The sequence below is a fragment of the Petaurus breviceps genome, unplaced genomic scaffold (assembly GCF_028583685.1).
Source record: "Petaurus breviceps papuanus isolate PSGF00001 unplaced genomic scaffold, PetGlider_PUasm1.0 126, whole genome shotgun sequence".
Lineage (NCBI taxonomy): Eukaryota > Metazoa > Chordata > Mammalia > Diprotodontia > Petauridae > Petaurus > Petaurus breviceps.
The window spans coordinates 7,082,898-7,105,467 of NW_027185655.1; the positions used below are offsets into that span (position 1 = coordinate 7,082,898).

Genomic DNA, 22,570 nt, shown 5'->3' on the forward strand with positions numbered 1-22,570 from the left:
CTCTATTCACTACACCACCTGGCTGTCCCACTCCTTATTCCTTTGAAACAGAGCTTTCAGTCAACTGAAACTACTTTCTTCAAAGTTACCAATGACCTCTTAGTTGTCATACTTGATAATCTTTTTTTCCTCAGTTCTTGCCCTTCTTGACCTGTCTGCTTCATTTGACACACTGTTGTCCATCCTCTCCTCTTGGATACACTCTCCTTCCTCTCTGGGTTTCCATGACTACTCTCTCCTTAATGCTTCTTTATATTTTTTTTACAACAGCTTCTCAAAGGGTCTTCTTACCCCAGGTCTCTCCCCACTCCAATCCATCCTATATACTGCTGCCAAAATTTGTCTTAAATGAAGATCTGACCATGTGACTCCCCTACACAATAAATTCTGTTAGCTTCCTGTTGTCCCTAGGAAAAAATCCAAATTCCTCCTTTTAGCTTTTACTAACCTACATAACCTGTCCCAGAGATAGCTTTTCAGCTTCACTGGGCATGACTCCCCCTCTTACACTCTCAAGTTTGGCCAGATTGTCCTTTCTGATCCTCCCAAGAAACTTGCCATCTCTCCTTCCCATGGCTTTGCACTGTCTTTTCCACATGCCTGGAACACCTTCACCACTTGTCTCTGTCACCCAGTTTCCATCTAAGATGTAGTTCAAGCACTATCTAATACATGACTAAAGACTCTCCTGATTCTTTCCCTCCCAAGCTATCTTATATTTAACTAGGTTCTGTATATTTTTATTTATTCACTTCAGATTTACATCGCATATATTTTTACACATATTTGTCATCTCCCTCACTAGAATGTAAACTCTTTGTGAGTGGGAGTTGTTTTCTTCTTTGTACTTGCAGCCCCAGAAACACAGTGCCTGATACATAAACTCAATTCAATAAACATTTTTAAGTTCCTACTGTGTGCCAAGTACTGGGGAGACAAATAAGAAAAAGATAGTTCCCTGTTCTCAAGCAGCTCACAATCTAATGTGGAAGACAGTAGGTAAAAAGGATCTGAAGGGAGGTATACCAGGGGGAAACCCCTGTACCAGGAAGTAATTGAAACCCACTGATGGAAAATGTAGAGTCTATTTTGACTTGTGTCCAGATTAACCTAAGATGCCGCAGGCAAAACTAATGTTGACCCATGTAACATGTGACTGGCATGTAATTGTGTATGTCTAGTGGTACTCCTGTTAATTACAACACACACTGAAATCTATTTCTTGATTACATACTAACATTATGCAAGCACTGTGGCTACACTTGTCTCTTAGTTATACAATGTATTGCTATCAATGTATCAGCCTGATTTGTTATTTCATAGGCTTGTCAATGTTGGTACGGGCAGCTAGGTGGCGCTGTAATGGATAGAGTGCCACCCCCCTGGAGTCAGGAAGACCTGCGTTCAAATTCAGCTTCAGACTGTAGCTTGCCTGGGGTGATACAGGAGAAGTCACATCTCCTGATCTCAGATCCATGGCACCTGAGTAAAGGATCATGGCAGAAAAGATTCAGATTTGGAAGGGCCTATAAAGGCCACCTTGTTCAACCCCCCTCATTTTACACATGAGGAAACTGAAGTCTCAGAGGGGGAGTGACTTGCCCAGTTATACAAGTGGCAAACAGCAGAGTCAGAATTGGAACCCAGCGTCTCTTCCTCAATAGTCAGCCTTTTTTCCCATTGTGTTATACTGACTTTCACTAGGTCTTCTGTTACAAGTTCAAGGTTTGTTTCATTATAAGTGCTGTCACTCTACACTTAATACACCCACACCCTTCCCCCCATAAAAACACCCCCCCATGCACACACTGTCTTCCCAACCCCCCTTTACTCACTAGGTTGCCAATTAAAGGGACCATCTGGGCAAGATTGGGCCTGGGTGCAAAATGGGCTGATATGTACTAGTGGATATTTGATTCTTTCTGTGTGACTATATTCTGACAAGTCAAATAAGTATAGCAGGAGGGCAGGAAGGGGGAGTGCTGTGTGTGTTTGTGTGTGTGTCTGGGTCTGGATTGTGTCTCTGTGTCTGCTTAGGTGTGTCTGTGTGTGTGTGGGGGGGGGGGGGTCTGTGTGTCTGTCTCAGTGTGCCTCTGTGTATGTGTGCATGTGTGTCTGGGTCTGAGTTTCTGTGCCTGTGTGTGGGTGTCTGTGTCTGAATGTGTGTGTGTATCTGGATGTATGGTAGGGTGGGGGTGGGGAGTCCTCCATCAGATTCCCATTTGCAGGCTAATGCTGCTTCTTCTTTCTTTGGGGGGATTTCTAGTTCCTCTCGAGACTGTTTGCCAAGAAGGATGACAAAAGTCCCTCGGAAAGCCTTCACGAGGACTCCCTGCAGCCATTGCCACTGTATCTGAAGACCAAGGTGAAGCCAAAGGCAAAGAAAAGAACCAAGAGGGGAAGCTAGCCAGAAGTGAGACATAGAAAGCAGCAGGAGTTTCTTCTCCCTCCTTTTTTCCCCTCTTTCTTTGTTCTTAAAATCATTAAATAAAGTTGGCCATTAGCACACCCATCACAGCTTGTTGTCCAGCTTTTACTTGGCAATATGAAAAGTCGCTGCTATTATGGAGGGCACATCCCACAAAGGAGAGTGGAATGACCTGGGTTCAAATTCTCCTTCAGATACTCACTAGCTGTGTGACTTTCATGGGGGTGGAGAAGTGACACAGCAGGGTCTTAGCCTCAGGGTCAGGAAGACATGAGTTCAAATTCTGCCTCTTAGTAGCTGTGTGGCCCTGGTCCCCTCACTCTCTGCCTCGGTTTCCTCATCTGAAAAGTGAGGATAATAATAGTGTCTTAATTCCCATGGTTGTGGTGCGGATAAAATGAAATGATGTCTGTAAAGTGCTTTGCAAACTTTGTGTTTTATAAACACTGACTATTATTGTTAACTCATTAAAACTAGCCAATGGCCTTCTAAGGCAAGTTAATTGGCATTTATTTTACACTGGATATATCTAGTATTTATGTAAACGTGTAGAAGTAGATTGTGTGTGTCTGTGTGTGTGTCTGTGTGTGTGTCTGTGTGTATCTCCCCTCACTTTCACCCTGATCATTGCTTGCCCTGATTTTGTTTTTCTTTTGAAGAAATGTTTATCTTAGCAACCAATTTCTGTCTTAGCCTATGATGTAAGGTCACAAGGGACTTAAAGGGAGCTCCTGAAGTCATATAGTCTGTGGCATGTCTGGCATGCTGAACGTCCTATGGAGTGAAGACTTTAAAATTTTTCCTTTGGGAATTTTTTTTTCTTTTGGGCATCAAGGACCCTTAAGTCTGTTCTAGAATTCGGATGATAAAATCACTTGCTGATGGTTGGATTTGGAGAATGCCCTTTGAAATTTGAAGCCAGGGCAGTCCCTGTGTGCCTGCTCTCCAGCAGAAGGTTTATTTCTGGGTTCGGTCCATCCTATCCTGGGAAGTCAGAGAATCTGCAGGGCTGACTGAAGCTGACAGGTGCCACTGGTCAATTTTTTTTCTTCCTGACCCGTGATTTCATCACTGTGAGGAAATCACAACAAATGGTCTCTAGCTTGGGCATGACAATGTCTTGGAGAAGGGCTTCTTAACCTGCAGTTCACAGATCCCCACCAGGTATCTGCATAGATTTCAGAGGATCTGAGAACCTGGATCAGAAAAAAAAAATGACAGGTTTATTTTCCCTTGCCTCTAAATGAAATTAAACCTTGCCTTCAATTATGAATGTGGGTGATAAACCACAGTGGTATTAGCACTGCCTGCAACGATGTTTGTCCTTCAGGATCAAAGAGGACCAATGACATCAAGAGGGTGATGCTTGACTTGCAAATGAATTGGATTTAAATGAGACCAAGCTGTGGAAAGTCACCAGCCTCACTCCTCCAGAGTCATTGGAGTCCAGTGACAAGACATAGGTCAGGATGACTGGCGATAGCCCCAGATGCAATGTGAGACCGTGCCCTTTTTGAGCTAAGGTCTTTCCCAGGTCTCAGTTTGTCTGAGGCAACACCCATTCAGTGATTAAGGCTAGGTAAGAATGGAGGTAAAAGATGGCCTAGTTTGCCTTCATGAAAGAATAAGAAAGAGAGGTAAAGACCCTCAGAGTTTCTGGCCAGAACAGAAACAATTACTATTTGCCACTACCTGTGACTGTTGCCAATAGAAATCAGAGATATTTTCATATCACATTACATTTGAAACTTGATTGAATGTTCAACACAGCATGCCTCTTACTAAAGCTAAGCAGCTCACACCCTTACCCCCTACACACTCTCTCTCTCTGTCTCTCTCTGTTTCTCTCCCCCTTCTCGCTGTCTCTCTCCCTCTTTCTCTCTCTCTCTTTCTCTCTCTCTCTCTCTCTGTCTCTCTGTCTCTGCCTCTGTCTCTGTCTCTCTTCAGTGCCCTTGACACTGATATATATATATATATATATATATATATATTTTTTTTTTTTTTTTTTGCTTTTTGGACGTGGGAAGGTAGGGCAATTGGGGTGCCCAAGGTCACATGGCTAGTTTTTTGTGTAAAGTCTGAGACCAGATTTGAACTCAGGTCCTCCAGACTCCACGTCTGGTGCTCGATTCATTGCACCACCTAGCCATCCTGATACTAATATATTTTTAAAAAATGAAGTTTAACTTACCTTGCCTACATTCTAAATGTGTTAGCTTGTAATTTAATGTGTTGGTAAAATACATATATCACAAATTTCAAAAATAGTTTTATAACTATGTTTCATTATAATTGATCTCCTTTGTAATCATATGTATTTATTTTATGCATTTAAGAATATTATTCTGATAAGGGGTATATCAGACTGAATCCATATAATAGATAATTTCATGAGGCAGTGACTGGGCCAAGGTCACACAACCAGTATGTGACTAGGCATAGGCATGCCTAAGGGAATAGGGAAAAGCCATTGATTATATTCAACCTAGGCACACCCAACTCATTCTTCATGGCAAGGGTTTTTAACCATTTTTGTACCATGAACCCTCTTGGCAGTCTGGTGAAACCTATGGACTACATTTCAGAATTTGTTGTTCAGTTATTTAGTTATGTCTGACTCTTCATGACCCAATGGACCATAGATGTCCATGGGGTTTTCTTGACAAAGATACTGGAAGTGTTTGCCATTTCTGAAACCATCCTGCTCATCATTTCTTAAGATATTCCATCAAATTCATATATCACAACTTATTCAACCATTCCTAAATTGGTGGACATGCCCTCAATTTCCAGTTCTTTGCTACCATAAAAAGAGCTGCTACAAATATTTTTGTACATAGAGGTCCTCCTTTTTTTTGTTGTTGTTATATCTCTTTGAGATACAGACTAGTAGTGGTATTTCTGACCCAAAGGGTTATGCACATTTTTATAGTGCTTTGAACAGGATTCCAAATTACTCTCTAGAATGGTTGGATCAATTCACAACTCTACCCACAGTGTGTCAGTATCCCAATATTTCCACAAGGCCTCTAGTATTTGTCATTTTCCTTGAAAGTCAAAATTCTTAATATTATTTTGCCCTTCGTTCTTTTTCTTTCCTCCTTTGTTTTTAGAAGCATCAACTAAACTTGTTGATTAGAGCATCCGTCATTCTTTCCTATTTTTACTTGGCAACACAAAAAAATAATTAATTAATAAACCTAATTAATCAACCCTTTTGTGAAATCTTATGAAATTGTGCAGCCCAAAACACAGCAGACCTATTAATTTTTGACTCTTTTAATGATTGGTGTCATTTGCTGCAAACTGACCTAGACATGGTAATTAATCAATGTTGTAATCCCAGGTGAGCCTGGTTTCATGGAGCCTAATTGTCCAGACAACTCAAGTCATTGGTGTGCTATAGGAAAATTTTTCAAAAAAGTATACTTAAAAAAAACCAACATTGACAGAAAAGAAGGGTGGTTGGGCAGAAACCTATGCACTCTTGAATCCCTCTGCGATGGTACAAAATAGAGCAGTAGAATCTTCTTGTTTTTCCTTGAAAATAAAACAGAAATTTTCATATTGGATGGATTCTTCTGAAACAGGAAAGTCACATTATCTTTCTTCCAAATGTAATCTATCATGGTGACATTTTTCTATACCAGGCTCATTGTACCCTCTGTTACCCAGCATCCCTCTTTGTGGTTTATATTTTCCTCTTACTCTCATAGTTGGTGCATTAAAATGCAAAGTGGTAAGAATGTTAGATTGGCAGTTAGGAAGATCTTCATTCGAATTTCACCTTGAACACTTCCTAGGCAAATGATCTTGGGCAAGTCATGGAATCTCACACAGCCTCAGATTTCCTAAACTGTGAAATGGGTACAATAATTCCAGCAAAATAATCTCATGGGTCATTGTGAAGCTTAAATGAAAATATGTCCTAAACATGTTGCAGACTTTAAGGTTACTGAAAGGTCAACTATTACTATCATTTAGGGAAAGCAAAGTAGTATTTCATTGTTACCAGCTCTGTCCCTTAAGTCTTGAGATTGCAACTTGGCCAACTGCTTGGGTGTATGGTTGTCAAGGGAAATTGCAATGGAGGCAGCATTTATCTCAGCAAGTCAGGGGATCTATAGAAATATTCTGTCCAATCCTCCACAAATGAAGAGTCCTCAGCACAGTATGATGAAATCATCAGTACTTAGTAGTAGTAGCTAAGCCTGATAGAAATGTTCCCACTGAGAGAGAGGAAAAGTGTTTGTTTTGGGGTCAGGGGACATGAGTTCAAATCCCAGCTCTGGTCCCTTTGGAGGCCACGTCCTTATCTAGAAGATGAGAGAGTTGAACTAGATAGGCTAAGCCCAGATCCCTCTTAACTCTAGAAATCTATGAAATCATTACTTGTAAGAATACTACCCCTATCACTATATGGTGTACACTTTGACAGCTCATAAATTCATAGGGAGATCAGGGACACGTTGTCACTTGTAGCTTTACTCACTGAAGTTATTTGGTATTGTTGTTATTCAGTTGTTTTCAGTCTTGTCCAACTCTCTGTGACCCTATTTAGAGTTTTCTTGTCAGAGATACTGGAGTGGTTTGCCATTTCCTTCTCCAGTTCATGTGACAGATGAACAAACTGAGGCAAACAGGGTTAAGTGACTTGGCCAGGGTCATACAGCTAGTAAGTTTTTAAGGTCAGATTTGAACTCAGGTCTTTCTGATTCCAGGCCCTGTGCTCAATCCACTGTGCCACCTACTTGCCCTATGAAGTTATATTCCCTTTAAAATAATGGATCATCTACTGATATTCAATATTCATTTGTCATTTTCTCTTTAAATATTTTACTGATCTTTCATTCAACTTTTCAATATCCTCTCGGGATTTAAGTTGAAGAGTGCTAGACTCAGAGGTTCTGTATTCAAATCCTACCTGCTTGATGTTTGACAAATAGCCCAGCCTTGGTTTCCCCAGCTGTAAAGTGACAGGTTTGAATTCAGGTGTGCTAGTAAATATTTAATGACTAACTCTCCAGGAAAAAAAATAATGTAGGACCAACACACTCCTAAATCTGACCTACATCATGAACATTTTCTCCAATACTTTCTTAAATCTATACAATCAACAAAACAAATCAAACCTTCCATTGTAATACTCATGACGAAAATTTAACAAGCGGCTCTCCCAAGTCAATAGGAGTTAGCTCCAGCATAGTGATGATTGGACTCAATGACTTCTAAGTCTCCTTCTGTGTCTCCATCGATGACCCTATGATCCAATAGTGGGAAACCCAGTGACTGTCATCATAGTTCGAGCTCATCAACCTTAGAAGCCATCTGGTCCAACCCCCTCGTTTTACAGCTGAGGAAACGGAAACCTACAGAGGTTATGTGGCTTACTCAGGGCTGCTGAGGGAATGGGTATAAGAGACAGGATTCAAATCCAGATCCTCAGACTTCAAACCCAGAGCTATCTCACTGTATCATACTACAACTTTGCCAAAAACAGCTCTCATTTGTTTTTATAGCATAACACAAGGTCTAGAGATAAATAAAGTTCTTGTATATTGCAGAGGAAAAAAGTTGTTTCATAGTCAGAGTTGGGCTGTGATAAACATGGGACTCTTCAATATTTTGCCATTCTTTTTTTTCCAGCATTTTAAGCCATCCCTCTTTGCTAAGATTTACAGTCTTTATCATAGAAACCAGGGGATCTAGGTTTGGGTGGTCTTGTGTTTTAACTTAAATGGACTCCTGGGGAGCAGGAGATGACAGAGCACCAACCTATGGAATTCATTTCCCATCAACATAGTATTTAGTGGATTATGAGAAAGAAATGAGCTGTAGATTTACCCATATAGATGACTCAGTGCCATGCTTACTAAAAAGCACAAGAGGGAAGTATTTATCTCCTCTGAGAGTGATGTACAACAAAACCTGCTGCCATAATTCAGTTCAATTCGATTTAAAACATTTATCAGAATGTGCTAGGCACAGTGTTAGAGATAGGGATGATAAAAGGACAACAATAAAGCAATCCCTGCCCTCAAGGAGCTTATATTCCTTTGGGGGATTGCAATGTAGGATTACAGATTTAGAGGGGGAAGGGGCCACCTAGCTCAGTTCCCTCTTCCGACAGATGAGGAAATTGAGGCCAAGACTCAATGAAATGGACTGACCAAAGTCACTTAGAAGTACAGGTAGGATTTGAACCCAACTCCTATGGCTACAAATCCATCACTTTTTGAACTACATTATCCCTGCCATTGTTAGAGACATTGGCAAATAGGCCCTCAAATCATTTTTAAAGGCATTCCTTTGGTAGAGAGAGATAGAGATAGCCTCCTTCCCCTAGTAGGAAACTGGATCTGTAGGCAAATCCCCTGGGATTGCAAGATCCCACTGCTTGGGATAATAAAAGGGAAATGAGAAGCAAGTGTTGTCAAAGAGGAAAAGAAGTCAGCCATCTGGAAGCTTTTATTTCAACTAATTAAATTGTTTAACGCAACTAAGTTGTGTCAAATTCAGTTGTTTCAACACTAAAGGAGTGTAAGGGCTAATAATTACCTCTGAATTCAGTGCACTGAAAGTCCATTCACCCTATCCAATGTATGGTTGGCAGTGAATGGGGGAGGGGCTGCTAATTTAGGAGAAACAGATTCTGTTCACCCTGAAATACATGACACTTTGATTCCTCCTCATTTACTACATTCTGTCAGGAGGAGGTACATTTTGTAGATTTTTCTCTGGGGATTTCCCTTCTCAACAAGTCAACAAGCATTAAGAACTTACTGTATGTCAGGCATTGTGCTAAAAGGTGAGTATACAAAAAAAAAGGCAAAAACCAGTCCCTATTCTCCAGAAGCTTGCAGCTGAATGGAGGAGAGAACATACAAAGAACTATGTAAAAGTAATATGCAGTATTGGAGAGTAAATTGGAGAAAACCAACTGATCGAAGGCACTAGCATTTGTATGTTCCCATTAAAGTCAACAAGCATTCCATAGGATACAAAGAAAGATTTAAAAAAGAACCTGCCCTCAAAGAGCTCACGGTCTAATGGGAGAGACAGCATAAAAGCAAGTGTGGACCAAGAAGATAGAGACAGGAGAAGTTGGAGGTAATCAACAGAGGGAAGGCACTAATAAGCATTTAAGGATGTTGGGCAGTGTGCCAAGCCCTGGCCATACAAAAAAGACAAAAGACAATCTGATGGGGGAGACAAAACGGGGCCAGCTATGTCCAAACACGATGTAGACATGATAGATTAGAGCTAATCCTCTTCCCCCCAAATTACTGAGAGGACATATCTGAGAGAACCAGAGGGACCTACAATAATTAAACTTTCAAACTGTGAGTCCTTCCTTTTACAAGATGAGGAAACTGAGTTTCGGAGAGGTTGAGCGCAAAGGAGCCTAGTTGCCATTGGGGCTCATTTTCTCTTCATTTCCTTTCAAATGGGGGCTCTTCTCACTGGGTTTCTACGGATGCTAGGTCACCCCTGGACGTTAGCTTTCGTATAGGCGGACAGGCACCCTGGATTTCACCCCCGTGCTCCGCTATCGATGGGTGCTGAGACTGGAGTCGTGGATCCAAGCTTACTTGCCTTGCTAGATGGCAAGGGCAGGGGAGACCACAGGATTGAAGAGATTTAGGAGGGGGGCAGATAGGGAGGAGGAATGGTCCTTAAAACTTTACTTGACCTTGTAAAGCGTAGGAGGAGAGTCAGTGATTGTGGTAGGAGGAGAACGTGGGGGAGGATAATGTAAGTCTTGGCTGCAGTAGCAGATCCTCCTCCCCCCCCCCCCCATTCCTCCTCCCCATCCTCCTCCCCCTCCAGTGGCCGGCTCCTGGGACTGCGGCCTGGAGGGGTGACAATGGGGCGGGGCGGGACAGGGGGAAAGTTGAGCTGCTGGGGCGGGGAGTCGGAAGGGAAGGGCCAGGGGTGAGATAATAAAAGGCAGGTTTGGGTGGGGATGGTCTGAGAGCAGGATCGGCGCTGCGCTCGCTCCCCTGCGGTCCCCGGTCCCCGCAGTCCCTTCCCCGGGTTGGACGGGTTCAGGGCATCCCCTGCAGCGCCTGTCCAGCGGGGCCGTGAGTCAGGAGCTATGGGCGCTGTCATATCTGCCCTGCTGGTGGGGGGAGGTCTGGCGGGTGCGCTCTTCGTTTGGCTGCTGCGGGGAGATTCCGGGGACCAGGATGCGGGGACCGGGGAGGAGAGAGAGTTGTCGCCTGAGGAGGCGGCCGCAGCAGCCCCGAGGGGGGACGGAGGGGACGGAGGAGGGGATGGCGGGGACCCCCTTGGCCCCAAACACGAGCAGGTGGCCCAACTCAGGGAGCAGAGGGGCGACCGGAATGTCAAGAAAGCAGCCAGAGGTACGTGTCCTTCCCTTGTCCGCACCCCTTATGTGGGTGTTTGACAAATTGTTAAAGAACCGAAAGGAAGCTGGAGGGGTGGGAAGAGGGGTAAGCGGTGTGGACACACCCCTAACTTTGCCTGTAGCTGCCCCACTCGGCCCCTGTTTTTCCCAGGGGGACCTTGCGCCTGGGCCAGCCTGGTTTGTGGATCGATAGGGATCTAAGGGCCAAAAGCTCCAAGCTTCCTATTCTTGATAGGCAGTGGGGTCCGATGGAAAGAGTCAGAGGTCGGTCACTTATTGCCTCTGTGACTTTGGCCAAGTCACTTCATGCCCCCAGGCCTGGCTTTCTTCATCTATAACAGGAGTCGGGGTGGAATGGGATTACAGTAGGTCTAATATCTTCCCCCTCCTCATCCGTGTCAGCTTGACTGGGATAGTGTTTGGTGGCGTGCCCCCCCTCCTGCACTCTGGACCCTGAGAGGCCCAACTCAGGCTAAACAGAACCCGCTTCACGTGCTCTTCCCCCCACCTCCCCCTCGCCATCACTGTACCCCTCCCTCTTCCCCAAGCTGGGCAGAAGAGCCCAGAAACCCCGAAGGACGGTCCCGCCCCATCCCTTGCGGTTGGGAATTGGGCTTGGCAACCCTGGTGAAACTATCTGTTTTCTAGGTTTGACAACTTGGGGGAGGGGGTGCACAATCATCCAAGCTAAATTTGGAAAGGAGGTGAGTGGCAATGAAGGCCTGCGTCGGTCCCGGGGAACTCTTGGACAATCCCACTCTAGAATTCTGCAGACACTTCATCCTTCCCACTCCACTCCATCCCCACTCCCCGCCCAGTGGCAGCTCAGAGAGACTTCTTAGTTATTAATTTCAACAAACATCTGCTCTAGGGACCCCAGCCTTTCAGGGAGTCCTAGAGTGAAAACTATTTTAATAATAATAATACTAAGATGTTATTTAAAATAATCTTGCTTTATACAACTGTATATGCTTGACCTGGGATTTTCTTCATGAACTTCAACCAAAATAGAATATTCATGCACAGGCAGATATGAGAATCTAGCTGTATTCTATTAAGCCAGACTTTTGCAAGAGTATGTAAAACTAGGGGTGAGTGGCCTTGGGCAAGTCGCTTAACCCCAATTTGCCCTCCAAAAAGAAAAAAAAGAGTATGTAAAACTGCTAATTTTCTCACTAATCTTTTAGGAAAATAGTTATTTTTCATAAAAAGGTGCTGGGTGTTGGGGGCAGGGAGGGGAATGTACACACACATACTTCCAGATTTTTTTTGTCTTTTTTGGAGGGGGGAAGGCAGGGCAATTGGGGGTTAAGTGACTTGCCCAAGGTCACACAACTAGTATATAGCAAAAAGTTGCTATCTTAGCAACCTAAGATGCTATTTTATATTATCATAGGGTGCTATTTATGTAATGGATTTATTATTATTATTAAAATTAGTAAATATTTTAAACATTTTTCAGTTTTAATACCTAATGCTGTAAACATATTGATCACTAGTAATAACCCACATAAATGAAAGACCTTTTGAGTCCTCAATAATTTTAAGAGTGTAAAGGGGTCCTTGACAATTTTTGAGACAATAAAAGGATTCTAAGACCAAAACGTTTGTGAAGGACCACTGTTCTAGACAGCCCAGGTGGTCTGGAAAGAATAAACTGGCTGTTTGAGGGGAGGGTCAGGGAGGGAATATGGGAGTGGGGACGGGGGAGAAATGAGATTGCAGTTAGGCCACCTGGGTTTGAACCCACCTACAAACCTTGTGTCCGGGGCCATGTCACTCCCATTTCACTGTCTTGATCTGAGGGGTTTAGACCAAATGAAGTCTAAGGCCCTTTCCATTTGAGATCTTATGAGTGACACTATCCCTAGTGGATGAACCACTCTTGGGTTCCATTTTTATGGTCAAATATGCCTTTGTATTCTGAAAGCAGGGTGCTGAGGACAGGGGCCAGCTGGGGCACTTATGTGCAGAATGTGACTGCTTGATTTTAATTATGGGGTTTTCTATGCTATTACTTTAAACTCTTCTGTTCCTGTGTGGATTTTTTTAATATGAACCTCTAATTTCATTGGTGTAGGCAAACTCCTTCTGCCCAATAAGGATTGATCACTGCTCTGCAATTTATAGTCTTGGAAAGTTGCCTAGGGCATGGAGAGGTTAGACATGCCCTGAGTCACACAGCCAGTGTGTGTCAGAGATAGGACTTGAAAGCCAACCATCCATTACCTTGGCCTTTAGCCTCAAAAAAGAGTAGGAAAGCCTCCCATAAACATGCTCAGGGCTGTCCTATCCCAGACCCTCTAGCTAGGATTTTGTCTCTTGCCTTTGACTTCTAAAATCCTTCAAAGAATCATCTCCATTTTCCATCGCAGTTTCCTTACCTCCAACTGCTTTGTCAACTCCTTTTATAAGCTGGTTTTCTAAGCCATTTTACTGAAACTGCCCTCTCCAAAGTTAGCCGTGATCTCTTGATTGCTAAATCTGATCACTTTTTCCCAGTCGTCATCATTGGCTTCTCTGTAGCATTTGCCACTGTTGACCACCCCCTCCTCCCTTTCCTTTTCATTTCTGCTCTCTCCTAGTTCTCCCCTCTGTCTGCTGCTCCCTCCCTGTCTTGTTCATCTCTTGCCCTCTTACCTTGGTTTATTGCCCAGGGCTCTGCTTTGTACCCTTTTTTCTTTTCTCTCTTTGTGCCCTCTTGGAAATTTCATCATTCACCCATTCCCTGGGTTAAGGTACTTTTATGCAGATGTATCCCAAATACATGGGCAGCTAGGAAGCCCTGAGATCAAATTTGTCCTCAGATACTTACTAGCTGTGTGACCCTGGGCAAGTCAATTAACCTTGTTTACCTCAGTTTAACCATCTGTTAAATGAGCTGGAGAAGGAAATGGCAAGCTACTTCAGGATCTTTGCCAAGAAAACCCCCAAAGGGGTCTTAGTCATAAAAGACTAAAGATGACTAAACAACAACAAATAGCAAATATTTACTTCTAGTCCTAATCTCTTGGGCACCAATCATGCAGTCAACTTCCTGCTAGATAATTCCTTATCTAAAATGGACCCCTTTATTCAAGGGTGTTAAAAACCTCAAAGTGCTATATTAATATTAATAATATTATTATTGGCCTCCTGTCTGACGATGATTTGCTGTTTTCTACTGTATGCCTCATGAGCTGAAGCAACTGTTTTTAGAGCAAATACTAGAGTGTGAGGTAAATGTTTAACAGCTGGGCTGGATTTTGGGGGCAGGGAGGGGGATGTATACACACACACACACACACTGATTTTTTTTTTGTCTTTTTTGGAGGGGCAAGGCAGGGCAATTGGGGGTTAAGTGACTTGCCCAAGGTCACACAACCATAAGTGTTAAGTGTTTGAGGTTGGATTTGAACTCAGGTCCTCCCAACTCCAGGGCTGGTGCTCTATTCACTGCACCACTTAGCTGCCCCTACACTTTCAGATTTGCATAATTTGCACTTTCTCCAGCCTAGACAATCAAACCCTGATTTGTAGGATTGTTGATTTCTGAGGTATAAATGCTCACAATGAAAACAAAATCATCAGCTCTTAAGCCCAATGGTTAGAGCTGGCTTTAGCATAGTGCCCCTGCCTTTATTCTCTCCCTTCATACCTCACCTTCCCAATCTTCTGAAGCCAATCAATTGTCAAGTTTTTTCAGTTCTACCCCTCCCCCCCCTTTTCTTGTAGAATGCTTGTAGAAAGTCCACTTACCACTCTGATTCTGGCCCCTATCAGTTCTCACCTGGACTATCACAACAGCCCCCTAATGGGCCGGCCTCCTCTGGCCTCTGTGTTTCAGTCCATATTCCACCTAGCTGCCAAAATAATCACCCTAGATCACAACCTTTGGGTGTCATTCCCTAGCACCTACAGCATAAAATCTATGCTTTTTAGCTTGGCTGGAGTGGAAGGCTAATTCCACACTGTTTCCAGCTCCATTTCTAAGTTTATTTTTTATACTACTCTCTTACAAACTCTATATTCCATTGAAACTAGCTGCTATTTCCTGACCTCAGTGTTCCACCTCCTGCCCGCTTTCATTTACACAAGCCTAGAATGCTACATGTAGACATATTATATCCTACATATAGATGTATTATAACCTCTTTCTTTCTGCCCGCCCCGTGTAAGCTCCTTGAGAACAGGAATCATTTTCTTTTTCGTTCTATATCTCCAAGACCTAGTGCTACACCAAGCACTTAAATGTTTATAAATGCATTTTGTCAGCTGGGAGAAAAATAATATCACTTAAACCTCACTAAAGGCAGTTCCTTCTCTACTACCATTATGGAAATGCTAAGAACTTTTAGGAATACCAAAGTGGTGGATAAGAAGGAAGCAGGCTTTAATAGGACTTTCATGGGGTTTTTTTCTACCCAGAGAAGGGAAATAACTTACCCAAGGTCACACAGTTTGCTTAAAATTGAATGAGAATGTCACACTAAATCATATTACTTGTCTTCTCAGTGGGTGAGGGAGGGAGAGAATTTGGAACTCAACATTTTGTTAAATGTTTTTAAAAAATAAATGAATGATTAAAAATTTAAAAGAAAGCCACCCTAATATCTTAGGAAACTTCAATTTGGTTAGAATCATGGTTTTTTCCCTTGCTTTCTCCCTCCCCAGATTTAGCTGAGGTAGAAAGATCCGACCTTGCCTGTGATGGATTTTCACATCCCCATCTTAATCCCCAAGGAAAAACAGAATCAAAATAAACCTGATATGTGATTCTAGGGTCTTAGAAAAAAAAAAAAAAGGTGGGGCAGCTTTTAGCATTACCAAAATGGTAGCAGAGAAGGAAACTGCCTTTAGAGAGGCTTAAGGGATATAGTTTTCTCCCAGCTGACAAAACGCAGTGACTATTGAAAACATGGCTGATAGGATGAAAGCAAAAGCCAGACTTTCTCCGGCCTTGACCTCATACTGTTATTCTGAATGCTTGTGGAGCCACAAAGAATGACTTGGCATTAATTGTTCTCTATTTGGGGCTGAGCGTCTTCTGGTCTCTCTTTAGCAGGAATGAACATTGTTTGCAAACCCTGTCCTTGTTTGCTGTTCTTTGTCCTGCAGCCTGGACAACATCTGGCCCTATTTGACCACTGGGTTGATAGGGGCTCTGCCTTGAAATCAGTGACCTCTGTCCTCCTTGCTTCCTACCCCCACTAAGCTTTCTTTGTTGCATATGGGCAGTGGCACCTTTCTAGTTTTGGTTTTAGGGTTATAGCCTTGTTCTCAGTCAGTTAGAACGAGCATCTATTAAGTTGGTGTGCTAGAGATCTGTACCAGGCTCTGTGCAAGTGCTAGGGATACAACGAGAGGAAAAAACAGCAGACTGCTCTCAGGGTGTATAGATCTGTATCCTGAGAACATAACACTACAAACCAACTAAATATTATATTTCAGGTCATAGAGCTTTGTTGACCTAATGTCAACATTTTTTTTTTTGTTTTTGTTGCTGTTCAGTTGTTTTTAGTCATGTCTGACTCTTTGTGACCCCATTGGGGGTTTTCTTGGCAAAAATGCTGAAGTGGCTTGTCATTTCCTTCTCCAGCTCATTTTATAGATGAGGAAAATGAGGCAAACAGGATTAAGTGACTTCCCCAGGGTCACACATCTAGTAAGTGTCTGAACCCAGATTTGAACTCATGAGGACTCTTTCTGACTCCAGATCTGGCACTCTATCCACTGGGGGTGGCTAGGTGGCACAGTGAATAGAGCACTGGCCCTGGAATCAGGAGGACCTGAGTTCAAATCGGGCCTCAGACACTTAACACAAAAACTAGCTGTGACCTTGGGCAAGTCACTTAACCCCAACTGCCCTCCAAAAAGCAAAAAGAAAAATATGAAGAACTTTTAGGAATATTGAGGTGGTGGATAAGAAGCAAACAGGCGTTAATAGGACTTTCATGCTTTTTTTTCTACCCAGAGAAGGGAAATAACATAGCCAAGGTCTCACAGATTGCTGAAACAAGTCGATTTAAACCCAGGTCAATTTGACTCCAAATCTAGCATTTTTTCCACTGAACCAAATTAGATGATTAAACTGAGACCTAGGGAAGTTAAGGGCCTCCCTCAATGTCATACAGCTGCCAAGTAGCCCTGATTCTGAAGTCTCCAACTACATCATGCCGTACTATTAATATTTGACTCTTATGGGATTTCTAATTTTGCAGAAAGGCTCAACTGAATCTTTGATAATTAAGCCCCTCCTTTTTTTTTCTTCAAGATAGCATTTATCCCTCTGAGGTTTATTGGTGGTTTTATTTATCTGAGGCAAACTTAAGAACTTTCAGACAATTGTTGGTCATCCATTTTTCTTCTTTTTTTTTTCTTCTTTCCCAAATGAATCATCTAATGCTTGCAATGTTCTAATATTCTTTATCTCTCAGAGAATCATCAGGAAAGAAATGGACGTTTGGTGTCGGAGTCTAAGAGCAGTGACTTTGAGAATCCAACATGGAAACCACAGAATATTTCTACCCAAGACTTGGACTGTCTGAGACCAGGAGAGAAGCCCTATTCCTCAGAGTTGCTAGGGATAGAATCTCCGACTCTCCCAGGGCTTCCTAACTCTATGAACTACTCAGAAGTCTTCAGTAGTAAAAGCCCAGAACTTTCTCAACCAGCAGATCCTCTAAAAGCACAGGAGACGTCCTCTCAGTCAGTCGTGCGCCCTTCGGGGAAGGTCCGTTCTGACAATTTGTTGGTGGAAAAACATGAAGAGAATGTGAAAACTCGACAGGTTGCAGGTCCAGATTTGGTTGATCATGAGGACTGGGAAATTGTGCCTGGGCACTCAGTACGGCAAGATGCTGATAAGGGCAAAAGCTCTGAGCCTTCTCATGCTGGTGTATCTGCCCTTGAACTCCAGAAACTAGACTATGGAAGAGACTCCCTCAAGGATGCCAAAGGTCAAGAGATTCATTTGAGAACCAAGAGAGTGGCAGCAGTGTGCCCATTGTCTCAGCAAGTCAACGTCCAGTTTCAGGTTCATTATGTCACCATGTCTGACACCACCATGGTGGCAGTAACTGGTGACCATGAGACCCTTGGCAGCTGGCACAGTTACATCCCACTCCAGTGTGGCAAGGATTGGTTCTGGTCCACATCTGTCCCCTTGCCAATGGATACAGCACTGAAGTGGAAATTTGTGATAGTGGAGAATGGGAGCATTGTCCGTTGGGAAGAATGCAGTAATCGACTCCTAGAAACTGGGCATGAAGATGCAGTAGTTCATAAATGGTGGGGCTGTCACTGACTGGCTTGGGGAAGCATCAGAATAACTTTTAGGACTATTGTGCTTTTTTATTATTATTACTATAGACTTATTCCACAAGAACAAGAACTCCAGGGTTCTCATCAGTAGCTCTTTTAGCCTATGGAGTTGATTAAGAGTTATTGACTGCATTTATGTGAAGATGCTGCTTCTGAGTGTGCCTCCTCCTTTCCCTCCCCCCACTCCCATCCATTGATGTCCTTGTGCTGGGTCCATTTCCACTTCACTGCTCAGTTGCCTTGGCACAAGGAGCTAGTTAAAAGGATCTTTCTAGTGGTCATAGTGGGAAGCAAGGCTCAGATTTGTGAAGTACCAGCACTTCCTTTAAAGGTCACCTGACTCCCTGCCTGCTTAGTGAATAATGATGACATCCTTCGGACTCTTTTTCAGAGTCAAGGAATAACCATGTTGCCTCTCTTGGTACTTCTAGTGTCTGGTACAAATGCCAGTTGAATGATTGATTGATGGATTAATAAAGTGACTGATTGATCAATGAAGTGAAATGATCTGCTCCTCTAAATGTCACTAGCAAAGACATGAGGTATTATTTTCAGATAGCTTCCATAGGCTTAGGCCAACATTTTGAGCATCGCTTTTGTTGATTGGTGTGTTCTTTGAGGGAGAAGAATGTGTATTTTTAGCTTAGTTCTCTCAATGACTGACAAGACCATGGTAAACTCTCTCTGGGGATGAGGCCAGCAGAAAGATGGGAATGTGGGTGGGAGTAGGTTCCCTAATAGCCCTTGCTAGAGAATCAGGAGCTGCTAGGATGCCATATGTGTTCAAGTGAGGCTCCTAAAGTCTCTGGGTGCCCCGATCTGGAAAGAAGACGTTTCCAGCCTGGAACACTCAACGTCTTTTATTTCCATCTTTCTCCATCATCTGTCCAACATGTATGTAACACATATGTCTATACCCACAGTTCTGTTGGGCAGTACTGGGGTCTATAATCACAGTATGATATTGGTTGTGGGGGACCTAGGACAATACTGCTATCCTGGAAAATGAGGGAAAAGCATTTTTGGAGTTGTTGGAACTAAGTATACAATAAAGCTTGCTATTTTCATATCTTTGACCATTGTCCAAATAACTTTGTCTCAATCTCAGTATGTGGATAACTTTGGAGAGAAAATACCTATAGTGTCTGATAAAACTAGAGGTGTTTGGAGGAGATTTCTATGGTGGGGCAGGAAGGAAAAATCAGAGTTAAGATCATATGAACAGCCTTATGTGGTAGGGAATATGGGGGAGGGAACAGGAACAGGGACAGAGGGTTAGAATTTTAGGATTTTCTTATCCTTCTGCTAGGAGGGAAATGCAATCTATATTTGCTTTGGCAACTTAAAACAAAAATAGATATTTTTAAAAATACTTCCAAATATCCCCTCCTTTAAATAGAAATAAACATAGTTTATTAGAGGGAAAGAAGCTGGCTCACTTCCAAAATAACTGAGCTGAAAACAAGGTTTGGAGAATTGGACTTCCTCAAGGTTATTTATCATTTCACAAGAAGGCAACCAGCTTAAAAGTGTTCATGGGAAGTGTTCATTTACATTTTGATAGCATAGTCCAGTTAATTTGTATATATTATCTCTTTGGATGCCCACATGAACCTTGTGATAGTAAGTAAGACTAATGGTCATCCTTGTGGAATAGATGAGGAAGGGGATGAAAAGTAAAGTGATTTACCCAAGGTCACACAGCTAGTTAGGTAATAGAAATGGGACTAAGCCTTGGCTGGGGCTTTCTACAATTTTGATTTTGGAGTCAGAGTGTTGTGCAATCTTCTGCCCTTTTCTTTATTCTAAATTGCCTCTCCTCATTCTACATTGAGAGAAAAGGTAATTTTTAGGGACACTGATAACTTTTTAAAAGATATCACCCCAGCCTTAAAAGATTCACTCAGGGGGTGGCTAGGTGGTGCAGTGAATAGAGCACTGGCCCTGGAGTCAGGAGGACCTGAGTTCAAATGTGGCCTCAGACACTTAACACTTACTAGCCGTGTGACCTTGGGCAAGTCACTTAACCCCAATTGCCCTGCCTCCTCTCTTCAAAAAGCAAAAAAAAAAAAAAAGATTCACTCAATCCAACAAATATTTAAGATCTTCCTATATGCAAGAGGCACCTGTGACATTGGACCTGTCCTCAAGGAGAAAGCTGAGAAAAAACTTGTGCCCAAACTACTTTGATTTAAGAGAGAATCTGGTGATTAAATGCAAAAGAGGTAACCAGGCAAAGCGCCTGGAGATATTTAAGGTGAGAACCCCTCCCCCTCAACCTCCTTCTTTAACTTTCAGGGTTAAGAAAAGGATCATAGGGGAGGCTAGGTGGTGCAGTGAATAGAGCGCTGGCCCTGGAGTGAGGAGGACCTGAGTTCAAATCCAGCTTCAGATACTTAATACAAAGACTAGCCATGTGACCTTGGGCAAGTCACTTAACCCCAATTGCCCTACACTCCCCTTTCCAAAAAAAAAGGCAAAAAAGAAAGAAAGGGATCATAAAGGAAGCAGCGCTGGAGAAGAGCCTTGAAAGGAAGAGACTTCAACATAGAAGAGAGCAGAAAGGGGCTACCCACTCTGTCCCCTCTCCTCCTTTTCCTACCATTGAGGACCAGGTCTTACACTTCACAGGGAAATGGAGGCTCTTCTCTGCATTTTAGAATCCATTGTTATTATTTCCCCAGTCCCAGATAAGGATGCCCTTCTCCAGAAGACCCTTCTCCTTGGATCCCATTCCCTTTTTCTCTGTAGCTGCCCCACAATCATCCTCACTCTAACTCACATATTCAGTCTCAGGAGCCCAGAAGAAAAATTTCATCATACTTTAGAGGAACATCCAGCCCCCAGAATCTGAGTTACCCTTATTACCTCAGGTTCTCTCTAAAATTCAACTTACTTTCTTCTTGGATCTGTATATACTCGTGGGAAAGGCGTCAGATTTTTTTTTTTTTGGGGGGGGGAGGGATGTTTTTATCAATTGTTTTTACTTATATCATCTCAACAAATACCCATTTTAGAAAGCTGATTAAGTTTGACTGACTAGTGGAAATCAATCAGTTACCTTAGAAAGATCCCACTCAATGCCTCTAGGCATTACTCCTCAAAAGTTCTGAGGGGAGATATGGCTAAGCTCTCTGGGCCACACCTCCCAGTGCTAATGGGGGTTAGGAGAGGGATCCCAGGGTCTTTCCACTCAGTGGCCCTGGTGATAAATTAATGTAATAAATGTTAACAGTAAAGCTTAAGATCTTATTCAACCCAAATTGCACCAACTCTAAACCTCAAACTTGCCCAGTAACCCCTTGTCTCTAGGGCCCCTCCCTCCCTCTTATTGGAGAGGGTGAAAAGAGGACATCATAGACCTTCTCTTGCATCGTTACCATTAGGAGGGGCCCCACGGCAGTCAACCCATCATTTCCCATCTGACTGCTTGCCTTCATCAGATTGGGTACTTTCTTCCTCTCTCTCTCCCTCTGTCTCTCTCTCTCTCTCTCTCTCTGTCTCTCTCTCTCTCTCTCTCTGTCTCTGTCTCTCTCTCTCTCTCTCTCTCTCTCTCTCTCTCTCTCTCTCTCTCTCTCTCTCTCTCTCTCTCTCTCTCTCTCTCTCTCTCTGTCCCTTTCTCTCTGTGTCTTTCTCTGTTGCTGTCTCTTTTCTGTGTCTCTCTCTGTCTCTGTCTCTTTTCTGTGTCTCTGTCTCCCTCTTGCTCTCCATCTCTGTCTCTCTGTCTCTGTTCCCCCACCCCTCCAGGTCTTCTCTGCTTCCCTTTCTGTTGTCTTCCCATTAAACTATAAACTCTTTAAGGGCAGGAATTCTTGTTTGTTTTTCTTTGGTTCTGCTTTTGCACTGTGCAGGTACTAAATATGTACATAATAAATGCTTTTTGACTGACTAATATCAACCGAGAAAACATCACCCAGGTCTAGGTTGTTTTTGTTATTTCTTTACATGTTATTATTTCTTTATTTTACAGCTGTCTCTGCCCTTGTGAAGCCTAGCAAGCTTGGGAAAATCTAGATCTCCAAGGTCCATCCTAACACTAAAATTCTATGATTCTTCTGGGATTTCTAGGCACTATATTGGCTGCTCCATAACTTTAATTCCCATAGCCAGCATTAATGTTAAGCATTTTTTCCTTTGATAAATCATAGCCCAATTCTTTTTTTTAATCTTCCATGTCCTTGAAATTGAAGGAAATGACAATAACAATGAATCCCAAGATGGGACTGACTAGGCTGTCTTTGTCATCTCCTGGCATGTGTTCTGAAAGGGTTCCCCTACTTCCCAGGGCTTTCCTTGCTAGGGAGCCATTGACAAGACTAGGACTGGTGGCTTCTTGCTTCTAGAACCAAGATTCCCATCCAACACTTCATTAGGGGCTTTCAATGAATTGGAGCAAAGGTTGAAGCCAGAAATTGAGTCAGATCATCCTGACTCTACCAGCTCAGATTCAGTGCATCTCAGAAACGCAT

The 22,570-nt window shown here is 42.9% G+C and overlaps 2 protein-coding genes across 2 annotated transcripts in view; both read left to right on the forward strand.

Moving 5' to 3' along the window:
- FAM47E (family with sequence similarity 47 member E) overlaps window positions 1-2,512 on the forward strand; it is an 83,987-nt gene extending 81,475 nt beyond the window's left edge. The window contains exon 8 of the mRNA XM_069092165.1: window positions 2,267-2,512. Coding sequence (XP_068948266.1) covers window positions 2,267-2,407 — 141 coding nt within the window. The 3' untranslated portion in view covers window positions 2,408-2,512. The remainder of the gene's footprint in view (window positions 1-2,266) is intronic.
- Window positions 2,513-10,375: 7,863 nt separating this feature from the next.
- On the forward strand, window positions 10,376-19,177 carry STBD1 (starch binding domain 1). The gene is made up of 2 exons (XM_069092214.1): window positions 10,376-10,794; window positions 17,216-19,177. Exons 1-2 carry the CDS (start codon window positions 10,527-10,529, stop codon window positions 18,082-18,084), a joined length of 1,137 nt encoding a protein of 378 aa, XP_068948315.1. The 5' UTR covers window positions 10,376-10,526; the 3' UTR covers window positions 18,085-19,177.
- The last annotated feature ends 3,393 nt before the right edge of the window (window positions 19,178-22,570 follow it).

Coding starts and splice junctions, on each gene's coding strand:
- STBD1 (XM_069092214.1), top strand. CDS start 10,527: ATGGGCGCTGTCATATCTGCCCTGCTGGTGGGGGGAGGTCTGGCGGGT. Junction 10,795..17,215: donor TGTCAAGAAAGCAGCCAGAG/GTACGTGTCCTT, acceptor TTTATCTCTCAG/AGAATCATCAGGAAAGAAAT.